At 37.5% G+C, this 14475-nt stretch overlaps 2 protein-coding genes across 2 annotated transcripts; both read left to right on the top strand.

The window, feature by feature from the left end:
* The first annotated feature begins 5679 nt into the window (after positions 1 to 5679).
* On the top strand, positions 5680 to 7210 carry LOC133999956 (myeloid-associated differentiation marker homolog). Its single transcript, XM_062439304.1, has 2 exons — positions 5680 to 5949; positions 6626 to 7210. The coding sequence occupies exons 1-2, from the start codon at positions 5680 to 5682 to the stop codon at positions 7208 to 7210; spliced, it is 855 nt and encodes a 284-aa protein (XP_062295288.1).
* Positions 7211 to 8767: 1557 nt separating this feature from the next.
* LOC134000178 (myeloid-associated differentiation marker homolog) lies at positions 8768 to 9628 on the top strand. Its single transcript, XM_062439515.1, has one exon. The coding sequence runs from the start codon at positions 8768 to 8770 to the stop codon at positions 9626 to 9628; it is 861 nt and encodes a 286-aa protein (XP_062295499.1).
* The last annotated feature ends 4847 nt before the right edge of the window (positions 9629 to 14475 follow it).

The following is a 14475-nucleotide window of genomic DNA, read 5'->3' as shown; positions in this document are numbered from 1 at the left end:
GAATGTGTTTCTGCTTTTGTTGTTTCTATTACACTTTTCATTAATGGTCTATATATGACAGCCCAGGAATCACTGCTTGTCTTGTTTACCTCACTATTGTTTTTTACTCATGTAGTGGTCCAGAAATAGAAAACTATGCCACTGACAAGACACAGGTTTCATGATTGGCTGTAATGAAACATGAATAAGTTATCGCAAGGATTTAGAAGAGACAGCGCCAAGCCTTCCCCTGGCGACAAAGCAATGAGCATCATCAGTTAAGTTCACTGAGCTCCAGGTCAATTCAATTTACTGCAATGTACTTCATTCCAGATGATGAAAGGAAAAATTAAAAACAGTCATTGAACTTATCTACACTCATCAGGATAAAGCTCTCTGCAGGCATGTGTCTTTTCAAATGGGAGTATACACACCTTATAAGACAATAAGTTTCATCAGCTTTTGCAATTTAAAGGTATTTCAAATTGTGTTTTAAGGCACTGAAATGTGTACAAATCACTGTGGAAATGACTAGACATATTAAACACACAACAAGGAGCCTGGTGACTTATGAACAGGGAATTTATTTATAGGCATGCCTCAGACAGCTTCTATAAATGTGTGAGCTTGTATGTTTGTGTGTGTGTGTGTGTGGGGGGGGGGGGGCAGTACTGTGCATTGTGTTATCTGTACATGGTCTTAATGTTAGCATCATATATTATGACATAGCTTTGTGCAATGAATGAAATGTGCAGATTTACTACTCTAGAAACAGCCTCTAGGGTCAGGCTTTGTGTTGAAAATGTGTACTCTCCAAACCCAAGACAAGAGGTGGAGATAGTTTTAACTAATTTATATATAGTTAGTCCAGTAGTTCCCAATCTAGGGGTCAGGCCCCCGTGAGATGATTAAGAGAGAGGAAAGTAGGAAAAACAAAGTTCTGATTCACAAATCTGTTTTCAGTTTTTGGACTTTCTCTAATCTTTGATTTTTGATGAAATATTGTATCATTTGAACATTTATTGACATGAAACCATCTGAGAAGTTTAGAGTGAAAAAACACTATTTGGTGGAGATTTTCACAACTCATAGATATCTGAATTATGACCCTAACTACTCACTTTTTTTGTAAGATATCAAAAGACAAAAAGGTTAAAAACCACTTGTTGTATTTTAAAAGCTTGTTATATTATCCATTGTGTCAAATCTTCATCTGAAAAGTAAGTAAGTAAGCTGTCAAATAAATATAGTGGAGTAAAGAGAAAATATTTATCACTGGAATGTAGTGGAGTGGAAGTGTAAAGCAGCATAAAACTGGAAATAGTCAAGTAAAGGACAAAAACTTCAAAACTGGACTTTAGTACAGTACTTGAGAACATGTACTTACTTAGTTTCCACCACTACTTAGAATGTCTGAGTATTGTGCTAAATAAGAGAGCTTGATCCTGTTTGTGTCTAAATCATGTTGGTCTAATTCATTCAGTATATTTGTGATAGTTACAGTGATAGATATATTGTTGAGGCTTACAGAGGCTGACAAGGTCTATTCACTAAATGCAGTAAAATCTCAACAAGATAAATTCATGCAATTACTGTACACTACTGACACACATATTTTACCGTTTTATGGTACATGAGTCTTTCAAGTGCTGACTATCTGTAACAGTTGGTTTTTATGGACGCAGTACAATGGTATCATAATCATACTTTTTTTTCATAGCACTCTTTTGTTTCGTTTTGTTTTTTTACAGCCTCTCCATCTCCTTTCCTCTTCTGTCCTCCACCCTACCCGGATGCCTCCTCTCTTTCTTTCTACCGTATTATTTTTTTCTTTGGGTCTTTGGGCTTATTCTAGTTTCTTTTCACAGTGTAGCCTCTGTGCTATTGGTGAATATGATTAATGAGGGAGGAGGACTTATAAGCAGAACCATCAATCAAAATACTGACTTCAGTTCAAATTATGAAAATGACAAAGTTTTGTTAGTAATAACTCTTTATTTGAATTTACAAACCAATTTTTGTTGACCTCAGTTCTGCAAAGGAACTGTATGGCGTACTTTGTTAATTTTCAAGAATGTGTCACCATGTTTTACTATCTCTAATCTCTAAAATCTATCTGAGAATAGAATAACTGTTAGGGTGACGAATATGGGATGATTGTAAGACATGCATCTATATGTACAAATACTGACACTGAACTTCACACAGTATCTGTTCAGCCTTGCAAACTGGGGATCTGCATCTGCAAATGTGAATTGTTTATTGCAATAAAACTCTGAAAGACAACTTGCTGTCTGTGAACTCATCTTTAAAATTCCACTACATTGTAATAGAACACACAACTCCAGCAAACTTAAATGTGCAACATAAATTTAGCCTGTAATATACAGTAATTCAAGTTTAGCATCACATGTTGCCAACTTGTTCTGTAATGAATTAATATATAATAATGAGACATGCTGACTATTGTTTTGCTGCTTAGATTCTCACCCGCATTTGTGACCTCAAAAACAGCAGATTACTTTGTGACTAAGTTTGGGGTTACATTACTGTGCATGAAGTGGTGGTATCTGACTGAGCTGTCACCTCCTGGCTGTGTTTACAGGTGTGTGTAAAATCAATGTCACAGTAGAACGTGTTATAGAGAATTTGTTTGTCAATGTTTAACCTCAGCAATGGAGAAAGTGTACAGGATCCAAGGATGTCTTATGCTCTAAATGTTTATTGAAGCTTGGCCAAGGAGAATCAAAGTAGTATCAATACACCCGGCTGATGCATGATGCCACCACGATTCTGAGGAAACTGTCCTCTGTGGATAGTCTTTAAGCCTTCACAGATATTATCACGAAAACTATATTCCCATAAATGGTCATACTCAACGCATCTTCAGTAATGGACTTGGGAAATGGGAAACACAGTTACCCATGTGGGGTTAGGGACTCCTGCAATCCCCAAAACACCAGAGACAGTTGCGTTCACTGTCTCGAGGAGAGAAAAAGTATGTCCCTCTGCCAAGACGATAGTGCAGCCTTTATTGTGACGTCAATGTCCCTAAACACTCTAAAGATAGAAAATTCCCTAACAGAAGGGATCTTTAAAACTCTCTTTCATCAACCAGGTAACAACAAGGTAGCGACACAAACACAGACACACACAGTTGGTGTTATAATCAAATGATCACAGCCTGCAAGACCACCCCAGTGGTCCAAGTGAGAACAAACTTTAACAATTGTCCATTACTGCTCTGCTGCCCTCTGGTACTAAAAAAATATCAACAAGTATTTTGATAATCAATTCATAATTTAAGTCATTGTTTAGCAAAAATGGAAAAACAATCTCTTGTGATGTATATTTTCACTATTTTCTGACATTTTATGCACTAAACAATTATTTGAGGAAACCACAACGGTTCTGAAGGATTTCACATTTGTGGCTCTGAGTGAATTGTCCTAACTTTTGGATGGATTGCCATGCACTGTGGCACACATGTCCTCCTTGGAATTAATTAATAATCACTTCTGTGATCCTCTGACTATTTGTTTAGTCCTGCATCAGGTAAATGTTTAATTAGTCAAATACTTTGGTTTATGATGAAATAATTCAGCCCATGTAGTCACCAGTCTTAGCTGTGCTGTGTGTTTAGTGCTAATTAGCAAATATTTGCATGCTTACAGACGAAACTAAGATGGATGGTAAACATCGGAATAGTAGCATTGCCAGTGCAAACATGCCAGCATGCTGACATCAGCATTTAGCTCAAGTCATTGCTGTGCCTATGTGCAGTCTTACAGAGTTGTTATGACTATAGACTTTTGTTTATTTATGATAACAAAGCAAGTAGATCTCTTTCTCTTTACAATAGGATTAACTAAAACAGTGGGTTTGCATGCATGCTGTTCTGTGCTACTGTAAAATTCTGCAATATTCAGGGAATGCAGCAATCTCTTTATAGTCACAACAGAAGCCATTAATCTTCCCATTTGTGGCTGCAGTGCTACCTAGATAGCCTCCATTATCAATTGTATAAGAAATTATCTAAAATATAGTGTTCACCATTGTTCTGACTTTAGTAGAAATTAGCAAACTACATTTGTAGGCTAGCTGTATTGTAGTTACAGCCATTTAGTCATTTGTTATTATTATTATTATTGTTGTTGTTGTTGTTGTTGTTGTTGTTATTTTTGTTATTATTATATTATAACAATAATAATAATAACTTCATTTATATAACAGCTCAAAATACTTTATAATGAAAGAAATTAGGTACACCAGGTGCTTAACAAAACGAAACAAAATCACAAAAAGAAAAAAAGGAATAAGGCTGTTGGTGGTCAGTTGGCATTGAAGTACAGTAGGTTTGAAGGAAGTTTTGCTGTTGGATGGTTCCTTAATTTAAGGTGTAGCTATATATTTTGTCAACCATTTCACCTGGCCCTGATCTAAAGAAATTAAATCAAGAAAGAGATGATCATCATAATAATATAAAAACATTATATCCATGCTAGCATGGAAGTTATGCACATTACATGTCATCTAAACACATAAGACAATATTTATTAGATGTTTTAGGAACAAGTTTTTCCTGCTAAATTTCATTTGGCAAAATTTCTCCAAAATAGTATTAGGTCAAATCTTGAAGATACAATGTCAAGCACAAAAAAAGCTGATCCATACTACCGCACAGCAACCACATACTCATCACAGACAAATGCACACAGTCATGCAAGCACACAAAAACCATGCAAAGTTACATTTTTGTGAACATATTCAATATTCCTGGGAGAATGTTAAAAATGATAAGCTGTTTAAAAGTTAAGTCATGCTCTCTTTCCTCCAGGGTTTGTTGAACGCTTAAGTCTTTCAATATTTTTTCAATTAAATAGGTCCAGTGGGACTTATTAAATCTAGATGTCTCCATTGTATACTTTGACCCATCCAATTATTCTGTCTGAGAAAAGAGCCTGAAGCACAACTCCCTTATCAGATTTATTTGATACTGAATAGTTAAAACCATCATTTAAAGTTAGACAAGAAGAAATTGTGTGCTACGCATGTATAATTAGCAGTTAAAGGTGCTTGTGTGTGCAATAATAGTTGGCAGTCTGTAACAGTTGGCAATCTGGCAAACTGGTTTTAATTTAGATGAGTGATTTATGGCCCCTATTCTGTCTTTAAACTAAAGTTCATATCCTAAATCTTGGATGTAGTTTCTCTGTCTTTACCTCATACCTGCCTTTTTTTTATCTGGTGAAAGACAAATATAATCTTTCCACTGTATATGGAGGCCTAATTATCCTTATGCCTCGTGCAACACATTTACAAATTTGAAGCCTTAGCGACCACACCTAATGCACACAAATGATAAGCAAATGGAAGTGAAGAACCCCCCTCCCACGCGCCCAAACACACACATTATCTTTATAACTCTTTTACACACTTGCGCAATGACGGGTTGTTTAATAGTAAGTAGGAGGAAGCTTTGATCTGGCAACTAACAGGGTTCACATTCATCCTGCTCTCTGTGTGTATCATACCTGTTCAGGCAGCACTCACAGGCAGCACAGAGGGGCTCATAGAATCAAAGAGGAACCCGAAAAGAAGAAGAAAAATATTAAATCAACTATTAAAAAGGGCAGGAGAGGCGAGCCGGTAAAGAGGTGAGAGATTAATTAAAGATCTGACAACAGGATTACAACTGCCATGGCCGTGGCCATCGATTTTAAGACACTGACAGCGCCTGTGGGCATTGTGCGGATACTAGAGGTGGTCTTCACCATTGTAACCGCAAGCCTTGTGGGATCGTTGTACCACTCGACTTACTCCTTCTGGGTGTGGTGCATGTTCACCTGGTGCTTCTGCATCTGCGTCTCCTTACTCATACTCATCCTGGAGCTCTTCGGTCTCAGTGCAAAGTTGCCCATCTCCTGGAATGACTTCACTACAGCTTTTGCCATGTTGGCTACCCTAATGGTTTGTATCATTTTATGTTATCTGTTTTTTTTCTACAGACATTGTCAGGATAAACTTATAGCAGGTTGTTGGTCTGTCTCTGTCATGACAGCGGAAAATTGGCCGTAAAGATTGCCCTAAATATCGATCAATGCTCTCATTCACATATGAGCTCATGCAAGAAATGTTCCTGAACATTTCAGGGAAAGACTGCATATTTAAGGGGCTTTACTAAACATTACTGTCATTTGGAGCATTGAAGTCTACATTTTACAGAGGAAAATTAATTTACAAGGAACCAAAATGAGCCAAGATGGTATATGAGCTCTGATCAACAGTGAAGGTTTTTGGGAAACCTCATTATCCTGGATAATCATTGTGGTCCCTCAGTCAGCCAAATCACCACAACATGCATATATAGCTGTATATACACTGGTTCATGTTACATATCAATATTGAAGTTATAAGATGAACCATTTTTTCCTTTTCTGTTTTTTAAAATTATTTTTAAGGCCACAAACATTACACCCCCAACTTCCCAAACAGATCATGATGATCACATGTCTGACTTTAGTAACTGTAAATATGCATGTTTATAATTTGCTGGTACTAAAGACAAATGAGGTATATTTAATAATAGTATCTTTAATAAATAAATAAACAGTTTATACCACCTTTGTTGTTTCTCTTTATACAGGTGCTGGCAGCATCCATCATCTATCCCATCTATTACACTTGCTCCAGCTGTGGCAGACAGATTGGTGCCACTGTTACCTCCATTCTGGCCTTCATCCTATACGCTGTTGAGGTTGGGCTGACCCGTGCCAAATCTGGTGAGATAAGTGGATTTCTGGCCACAGTCCCAGGTCTCCTCAAAGTTCTGGAGGCCTTTGTGGCCTGCATCATCTTCATCTGCTTGGAGGAACACTTTTATATTCATTATGCAGGGCTCCAATGGTGTGTTGCTGTCTATTCCATTTGCTTCATTTTCGCCCTGCTTGTCATTATTTTAACTATTGGCCGCCTTTTGGCTCTCTTACCATTTGACAAAATTCTTATAGTCTGCAATGTGTTGGCTGTGTTGATGTACATGACAGCTGCGGTCATCTGGCCGGTTTACGCCTTCAGGGACATCCCTAGGCCAAGTAACTGCCCAACACCTGTTTATTGTATATCGTGGAATAATACGGTTGTCATAAGTTTCATGACCTGTGTCAACCTTGTTGTCTATATTGTTGATACGGTTTATTCTTTTAGGCTGGTCTTCATCACTCCAACATAGGTTGGAAATATGCATCATATTTCAGTCCAGAACTCAAAAATCAAACATGATATGTAGAATATTATGTAACATGTTAAACCTTTTATTTCAGTGTTGTTTTTATGATGATCCCAACACACTTTGTTTTGGATTATATATCTGAATGATATATAATTGATTATGATACATTTTCAGATAATATAATGTTTGTCTATTTTTTTTTAAATTATTGTTCATCTGTAATTCTGGGAGGTAATCCCAATCCCCTCTCTCACCCTTTTTCCTCCTCCACAACTCTCATCTGATCTTCATAGATCAGATACATTACTCACATTACTTCAATGCATATATTGTCAATTTCAGCATGTGAATTATGCATCAAATATAGGAAAAATGTGAGGGTTTGTGAATACTTACACCCCCATGGATGTCAAGATAGTTTCAGCAACTCAGTAACAAATTACAGTCATAAATGAATACTATGTGTCATGGTTAAATAGGACACTCGGACCCACCCTGTGGCTCTGAAAGGACGTTTGCACAGGTGTGTCGAAGTGTACATAGGTTTCAAGTTCACATCTCCACTCCTATTTCTCTATAAGAGGGAATGAGAATGGGCAAAAGAAATGTCCGTCATTTATATTTTCAGTCAATTCGAAGTGCAAACACATTTAATGATGAATGAAAAATATTTAAGCAAGCTTTGACTCCCCAGGTGTGGAGATGGTTCACATTTTTGTACATGCATGCTTCTTTTATCATAAGTAAATGAGTAATTGGTCAGGATTGATGACTTGTTTGCTTATCTTAATGATATCACTGATAAGCATACTTAGGATTTGCATAACCTTTGTTCAGTGCTGGTATTACTAAGAATGAAAGAAAGAGTGGAAATCCGAATGATCCTGTGACCATAAATGGAGAGAGTGAGAAAGAAAAAAGTAAAAGAAAGGACAAGAGAAAAGAAAGGAGAGGAAAGAAAAGATAGAAAGGGATGGAGTTTTTTTTGGTTTTCTGCATTGTAAACATAGATGAAATAAAATATAATCTTAAACATAATTTAAAGCTTCTTGCCTGTTTTGTGTTGTCCGATTTAAAAAGTGGTCCACATTCATCTCTTCATAGCAACTGAAAAAGTCTTATCTTTATTTCATTAAAGCCCTGACAGCTATCCATCATTCCCACAAACAACTGAATTCAAGTCCAGGACTCTCATTATTTTCCATAGGATGTGACCTACACCTCATCATAGTGTTGGAGATTAGCCTCTGAATGCGGAGGACCAGAGTCCAGTGTGAGTCATATGGTGAACATGATAACGCCCAACCAGTATCCAATCAGTGGCATGAAGCAGGGCCCATAAACTGTAGAGATAAGCCCAGGATGCTCTCTTTGAATATGCATCACTACAGTTTCGGTTTTAGAGGATAGACCTACTTGGGCATGGATCTTGTTTAGAAACAACAGGAGCAGTTTTAGTGTCTCACAAGGACTTGTTGCGCTAAGGAATGCACTTAGTGGAATAAATTGAGTTTTAAGGCAATTTTTTGATGTCAGAGAGACTCATCCTGTCCAGCCATGGTCAATGTGGATTTACGGGCGCTCACTAAGCCTGTGGGAATTATGCGAATAATGGCAGCAATCCTCGCCTGTATGTCTTTAAGCCTGGCGGCAAGTGGTGGATATGATACATCTCCCTACTGGGCGTGGTGCATGTTCACCTGGTGCTTCTGCTTCTTCTTCACCCTTCTAATTCTCATCCTGGAGTTCACCACTTTCAGCACAAAATTACCTTTCGCCTGGGAAGACTTCACCGCTGCCTTTGCTATGCTGGCAAGCCTCATGTGCCTGGCCGTCTGCATCATCTACCCCACTTTTTTCCTTTGCAACAACTGCCACCGTCAAATTGGTGCCTCTGCAGTGTCAGCGGTGTGTTTCGGGGTGTATGTAGGTGAAGTGTCCCTAAACTACTATTATCCGAGTGGACAGAACAGCGGGTTCCTCTCCACGGTGCCTGGCATAATGAAGATGCTGGAGACCTTCCTCGCCTGTCTTATCTTCACATCTCTGGAGGAAAGTCAATACTTTGCCTCCCCAGAACTGCAGTGGTGTGTGGCCGTGTACTCCCTGTGCTTCATCTTTGCCATACTCATAATCGTGCTCTCCGTTGGACAGTGGACCTCATTTCTTCCATTTGCTTTTGAAAAGCTAGCAATCATTTACAACCTTTTGGCAGCGCTGATGTATTTGTCAGCTATGGTGATGTGGCCACTGTATAGTTTCCACGGTAATAAGAGACCCAATAGCTGTGCGATTATACGCCCGTGTCCCTGGGATAAACAAATGGTGGTTACTTTCATGACAATCTTCAACTTTATTGTTTACACCCTGGACAGTGCCTATTCTATACGCCTAGTGTTCTGTGTTGGTAACCAGTGACACTCTCAACCAAATGTGTCCTTGAGGTTTGAATCATTGTGTTCTGTAAACTTTTAGTTTTTTTTAAAAGAGATTCATTCAGTTGTTGTTGTGTTTTTTTGTTTTGTTGTGTTGTGTTTTACACACTATGGAAATGCTGACTCCAAAATAACACATATATTCTACTAATGATTGTCATCAAGTGCCATTGAAGCAGAAGTAGAGTTAGTTAAAGATTGAAACTGTTGTATCACTGTCATAAATTAAACTAGCATAGTAGAACTTTGGATCCTGATACACAAAGAGTGAATTATCAGGATGTAGGTAATAATCTTGACCTCTTATCTTCAGTTTATTACACTGAGATAAAATTATGGCGCAAGTGAATCCATGCGTGGTTTTACATGAATGTTATTCATCTTTTCACTTATGAGTGCTGCAACTTGCTGATTAAGTGATAGTTTCATATTTGGGGAAATCCATGTGTTCACTTTTTTGCAGAGTTTGATAAGATGATTGATACCATTTTCATTTCTGTACATTATAAGGCGACCACCAGCAGCCAGTTAGCTTAGCTTAGCATAAAGACTGGAAACAGCTACACTGGCTCTGTCCAAAGGTGACAAAATACTCCTAACATCATCTCTACAGCTCAATAATTAAGATGTTACACCTCAGTTCGCAAAAATCAATGGTAGAGAATTGACAACAGATGTATACTGAATGCAGGATAGATGCGATAAGGTGGGAAGGAATGAGAAGGAAACACCAGTGAAAAAGAGAAACAACAAATACATAAAGAGATTGACTAGATAGAAGCAGAGAAAGAGAGAGGAGACAGTCAGCAAGACATTTCCAGACTTTGGAAGGAAGTGTGGGAAAAGTGAAAAAGAAAATCCTTTAATCAACAGGCAGCTGCAGCATATACAGTTGGATTTGTGGCAAAGGGGTTATCTTTCGTTTTTTCTTATTTGGCTTATTTTCCCTCTCAGCTATGTTGTGGAAAGCCAGAGTGTATGACGTCAGCTAATCCTTTTTTTTTTTTTAACCAATTGGGAACTTAAAAGGATGTCACCCTAATCTCACGTGTAATCCTACAACTATTGTGTTACCTGGCACTGCAATCTGTGTGAGTGGCATTTAAGTGAACTCAGGTCAAATAGAGCAACTGAAGCATGACATTTGTGCTTTTCTTCTCATGTCAGTCTGTCAGAAGAGCATGTTTAAGTCAATAGCTTATATATGTCAGACATGGCAGTAAATTGCAGATGGCAAGCTCTGCTTTGATTTGGATTACACAAGGGACACAAATGTATTGGACAGTGTGTTTTCATGTTATCCCACTCCAGGTTACTGTATGAAAAAGTCTACATTTAACTAAACTGGATAGTCCATGGATAAAGTGCCATGTAAAACTGTAAATAACAAAACAGCTCCGGAGCTTCAGAAAAGTTGGATTCTGTAGTGTTTGATATTTTACATCTTTTTGCATACATTAAATCATACATACATTATCCCATAAACAAAAATGTGTTATTTTAATGGTTTATTGTCAAAGCTATATTGCCTGGTATGTATTCAAAACACTGTAACCACTGGCTTATTTTGTGAAAGCAGAATGTGCTGTGTATTGAAAGAGATACTCTGTGTTAATCAAATCAGTGACTAATGAAAAAACAATGGGAAGCCAGTTGAAAATGTCAGACAATAATTAACATCAGCACAGATGCAACTTTTATTCCTAGTGTGGTTTGTAATGTTTAAACAGAATCATTATGGTAATTAATGGAAAGCAGTGCCCGAATGTTTTTCTATTTTAATGTATTTTAAATCAAATCAAGTTTAATGTATTTAAATAAATGCACTAACAAAAGTTATTATTAATTCGCTTACCTCTGACGTTCTTGATTGTTGATATTCTAATTGTTCATGCTGCGCCCATATTTTACCATATTTATCCCAACAAAGCACTGAGCTTAAATCTTGTTGTACATGATGTACATGCCAGGTGTAATCAGAATCTGAGACTATGGGTCTCCCCTCAGACAAACCTTAGAAAGAGGTGCGCCCTCATCCCACCTTAGTTTAATTGCTGTTTGACATACTTAAGACAGGTAAAAAAGTCTGTCTGAAGGCATTTATTTGTTTCTGACTCTGGGAGACACACACATGGGCTATTCTATGTGATCTCCTTTTGATAACTAATGCAATAACTAATGTAATAATTTACACTTCCATTCACTGAGCCTCCCCTGAAACTCCCAGGAGCACCCCTGGGGAGGCCCACCTCCCTCTTTGAAAACCTCTGATCTAAGCAATTTCTTGTAACATTAAAGACATTACCAATAGAAACCTTTTCTCACTTTATTTTTACACTACTAAAACTCTAACTTTAATAAATTCACACTGGTGATTTTGTGCAATAATATTGATAAGAATTAGAAACCCGAAATAATTATTTGACTTATCAGCAACAATCATAACATCAGATAGATCTTTTCAATGTAATTCTCCTTTACGAAATAGCCTCTGCCTCATTTCATTTTCATTTCAAAAGTCACCTCAGGCTCCTGCTGCCAAAAAAGTATTGGTGGAGTATTTTATCCTCTACCAATAATGTAGATGCCCTTTGGGACAATCAGTGACAAGCTCCATCACCTGCAGGTTTCATCAAAATTAGGCTTGGGGTGTGGAAATTACAGTCTCTTAAAGTGACAAAATTTGACCTTTAATTATAGCTACCCATCAGACTTATCAGTAAAAGCTTTTAAACACAGCACAGTGACCACAGTGCCTAAATGTATCATGAATGCTTAGTATTCCTTGTGTGTGTGCGTGCGTGCGTGCGTGCGTGCGTGCGTGCGTGCGTGCGTGCGTGTCTGCATGTGCATGTGTCATCATCCTTGTTTAACTGCATGCCGTGATACACTGAGGTGCACAACTGACAATTAGTGGTCTTTGATTCAATTGTGCTGCATACAGTCCAAACCCCTTCTGGGGCTGGAGGACAACGTACTAAAATGAATCACCACAAATTAGTTGGCACTGCTTCAAGACATGTATAGGGAAAACAAGCATTTGCAAATATTCCTGTATGTTGGCACTGTACAGTAGAACACTAAGTCTAATTATAATATAGTTTAGTGTCAGTTTAGTGATTTAGCTCCTCCTTGATTAAAGTGGATATATTGTATACAATCCAAACAGAACTCTATTTTATTTTCATTTTTATTATATAGGAATTTTAGTCTTTATAGTGAAAATTGATTTCAAAGCAGAATCTATACGCAAAGAGTGTGCCTTGGTGTTTGCTTCCACAAACGCAACATAGCAAAATAAAGAATAATAAAACATTGAGCAGATGTAAAGTAATAATTAAATAATGAAATAAAACAAAAATCACATTAAAATTAAATTCTATTTACATGTGCAAATGAAATAGTGACTGTGCTGCAGAGAATTAAACAAAATATAATGTATGAATATAATTACAATAGCTATGAAATGGGATATAAAACTTGAAATTAAATATTGAATTTGCAAAGGAAATATGGAGTGTAGTATTGAGAAAGAAATGAAGTGTATGAAATATATTAAAGTGACAAGTGCAAAAATTGTATGTGATGTGCATGAATAAATTATATGACAGTGGAGGTGGAATGCAATGTACAATGAAAAGTCAAGTCTGAATACATGAAAGTGACAAGGGCAGGTATAAAATGAGGCAACCAATCATTAAATAATATAACAGTGGAGGTGGCCAAGGTTGCCCTTATTATTCATGAAACAGTGATTTCTTAATATTCTACAAGTTCTCTTTTAAAAACCATAATTTTAACAACTCTTTAGAGAAGCGCGGTCATAAATTGAAAGTCCATGGTTGGGGTTAACCTTGAAAGGTTGTGGTCATGTTCCTGCTAAGTGTGAATAAGTTTGTACTTTCGAGTTAAGGATTTTATCTTCTGACAGAATGCGTTTTCAGCCAGCTTGGAAGAACCGAAAAGCTAATCCAGTTATTCATGTACGAAGAACAGGGCCCAGCTGGTGGATCTAATTATGTTAATCATGCAACCAGCCCTGCAAATTAAATGACCACATAGGTCGTTTGACCATACACTCCAGAACGACCTATAGCAGCGTTTCTCATCAGGCGTCTCTGTCAGCAGTAACCAGCAGTACAACATAATTTGTCTGTGCTTTCCAAAACTTTTACAAATCACAGTTAAGAATAAGGATGATTTATGATGTGACAACACTGTGGTTAAGGTCTGGTTAGGTTTGAGTGCAAAAACCACTCGGTTAGGTTTAGGGAAAGATGATGGTTTGGATTAAAATGATCACCTGAATCATGGCGTGGGTTAAAGTTACTATCTCCTTAAAGTTATGCAACCTTCATCAACACCACGACAATTGTAGTTAGTGGTAAGTGTCCAGACTTGCAATTGGAAAAGTGACACGCGCAGTTGGAAGTGGGAAGCTAATGACAGTCTCCTGCAGCAATGTCCACTGAGTCCACCTTTTGCAAGATAGGATCTAACCGGCCATCCAACCCATCACCTCTGATGACCCTCTGAAATGTGCCACCAAAATAGACGTCTGGACTGACTCATAATTAGATTATTAGATTAGATCAAACTAAATGGCATGTGTCACTCAAATGTAACTGTAGGTTGTTTTTAACATTACAACCTGTGGTGATGTTTTTCTTAGGAAGACAGGCTCTTATAATGTGTGTGTGAGGGAGCCATGTGTGTTATGGATGTGAACTCCTGCATGACATATATATTAGTACACCATGTTCCGATCTATTACTGCTACCTAGCTGTTTCCTCTGTCCAACTGTGTTTCTGCACAGACAACACAAGAAT

Source organism: Scomber scombrus, chromosome 18 (assembly GCF_963691925.1).
Source record: "Scomber scombrus chromosome 18, fScoSco1.1, whole genome shotgun sequence".
In the NCBI taxonomy this organism is placed as follows: domain Eukaryota; kingdom Metazoa; phylum Chordata; class Actinopteri; order Scombriformes; family Scombridae; genus Scomber; species Scomber scombrus.
Note: the sequence above shows the minus strand (reverse complement) of the source record. Positions and strands in the feature narration are given on the sequence as shown.

Bases quoted from the DNA above. Each gene is read 5' to 3' on its own strand.
- LOC133999956 (XM_062439304.1), top strand. From the start codon at position 5,680: ATGGCCGTGGCCATCGATTTTAAGACACTGACAGCGCCTGTGGGCATT. The intron at 5,950-6,625 runs GTTTGTATCATT...CTCTTTATACAG, and splicing joins CCATGTTGGCTACCCTAATG to GTGCTGGCAGCATCCATCAT.
- LOC134000178 (XM_062439515.1), top strand. From the start codon at position 8,768: ATGGTCAATGTGGATTTACGGGCGCTCACTAAGCCTGTGGGAATTATG.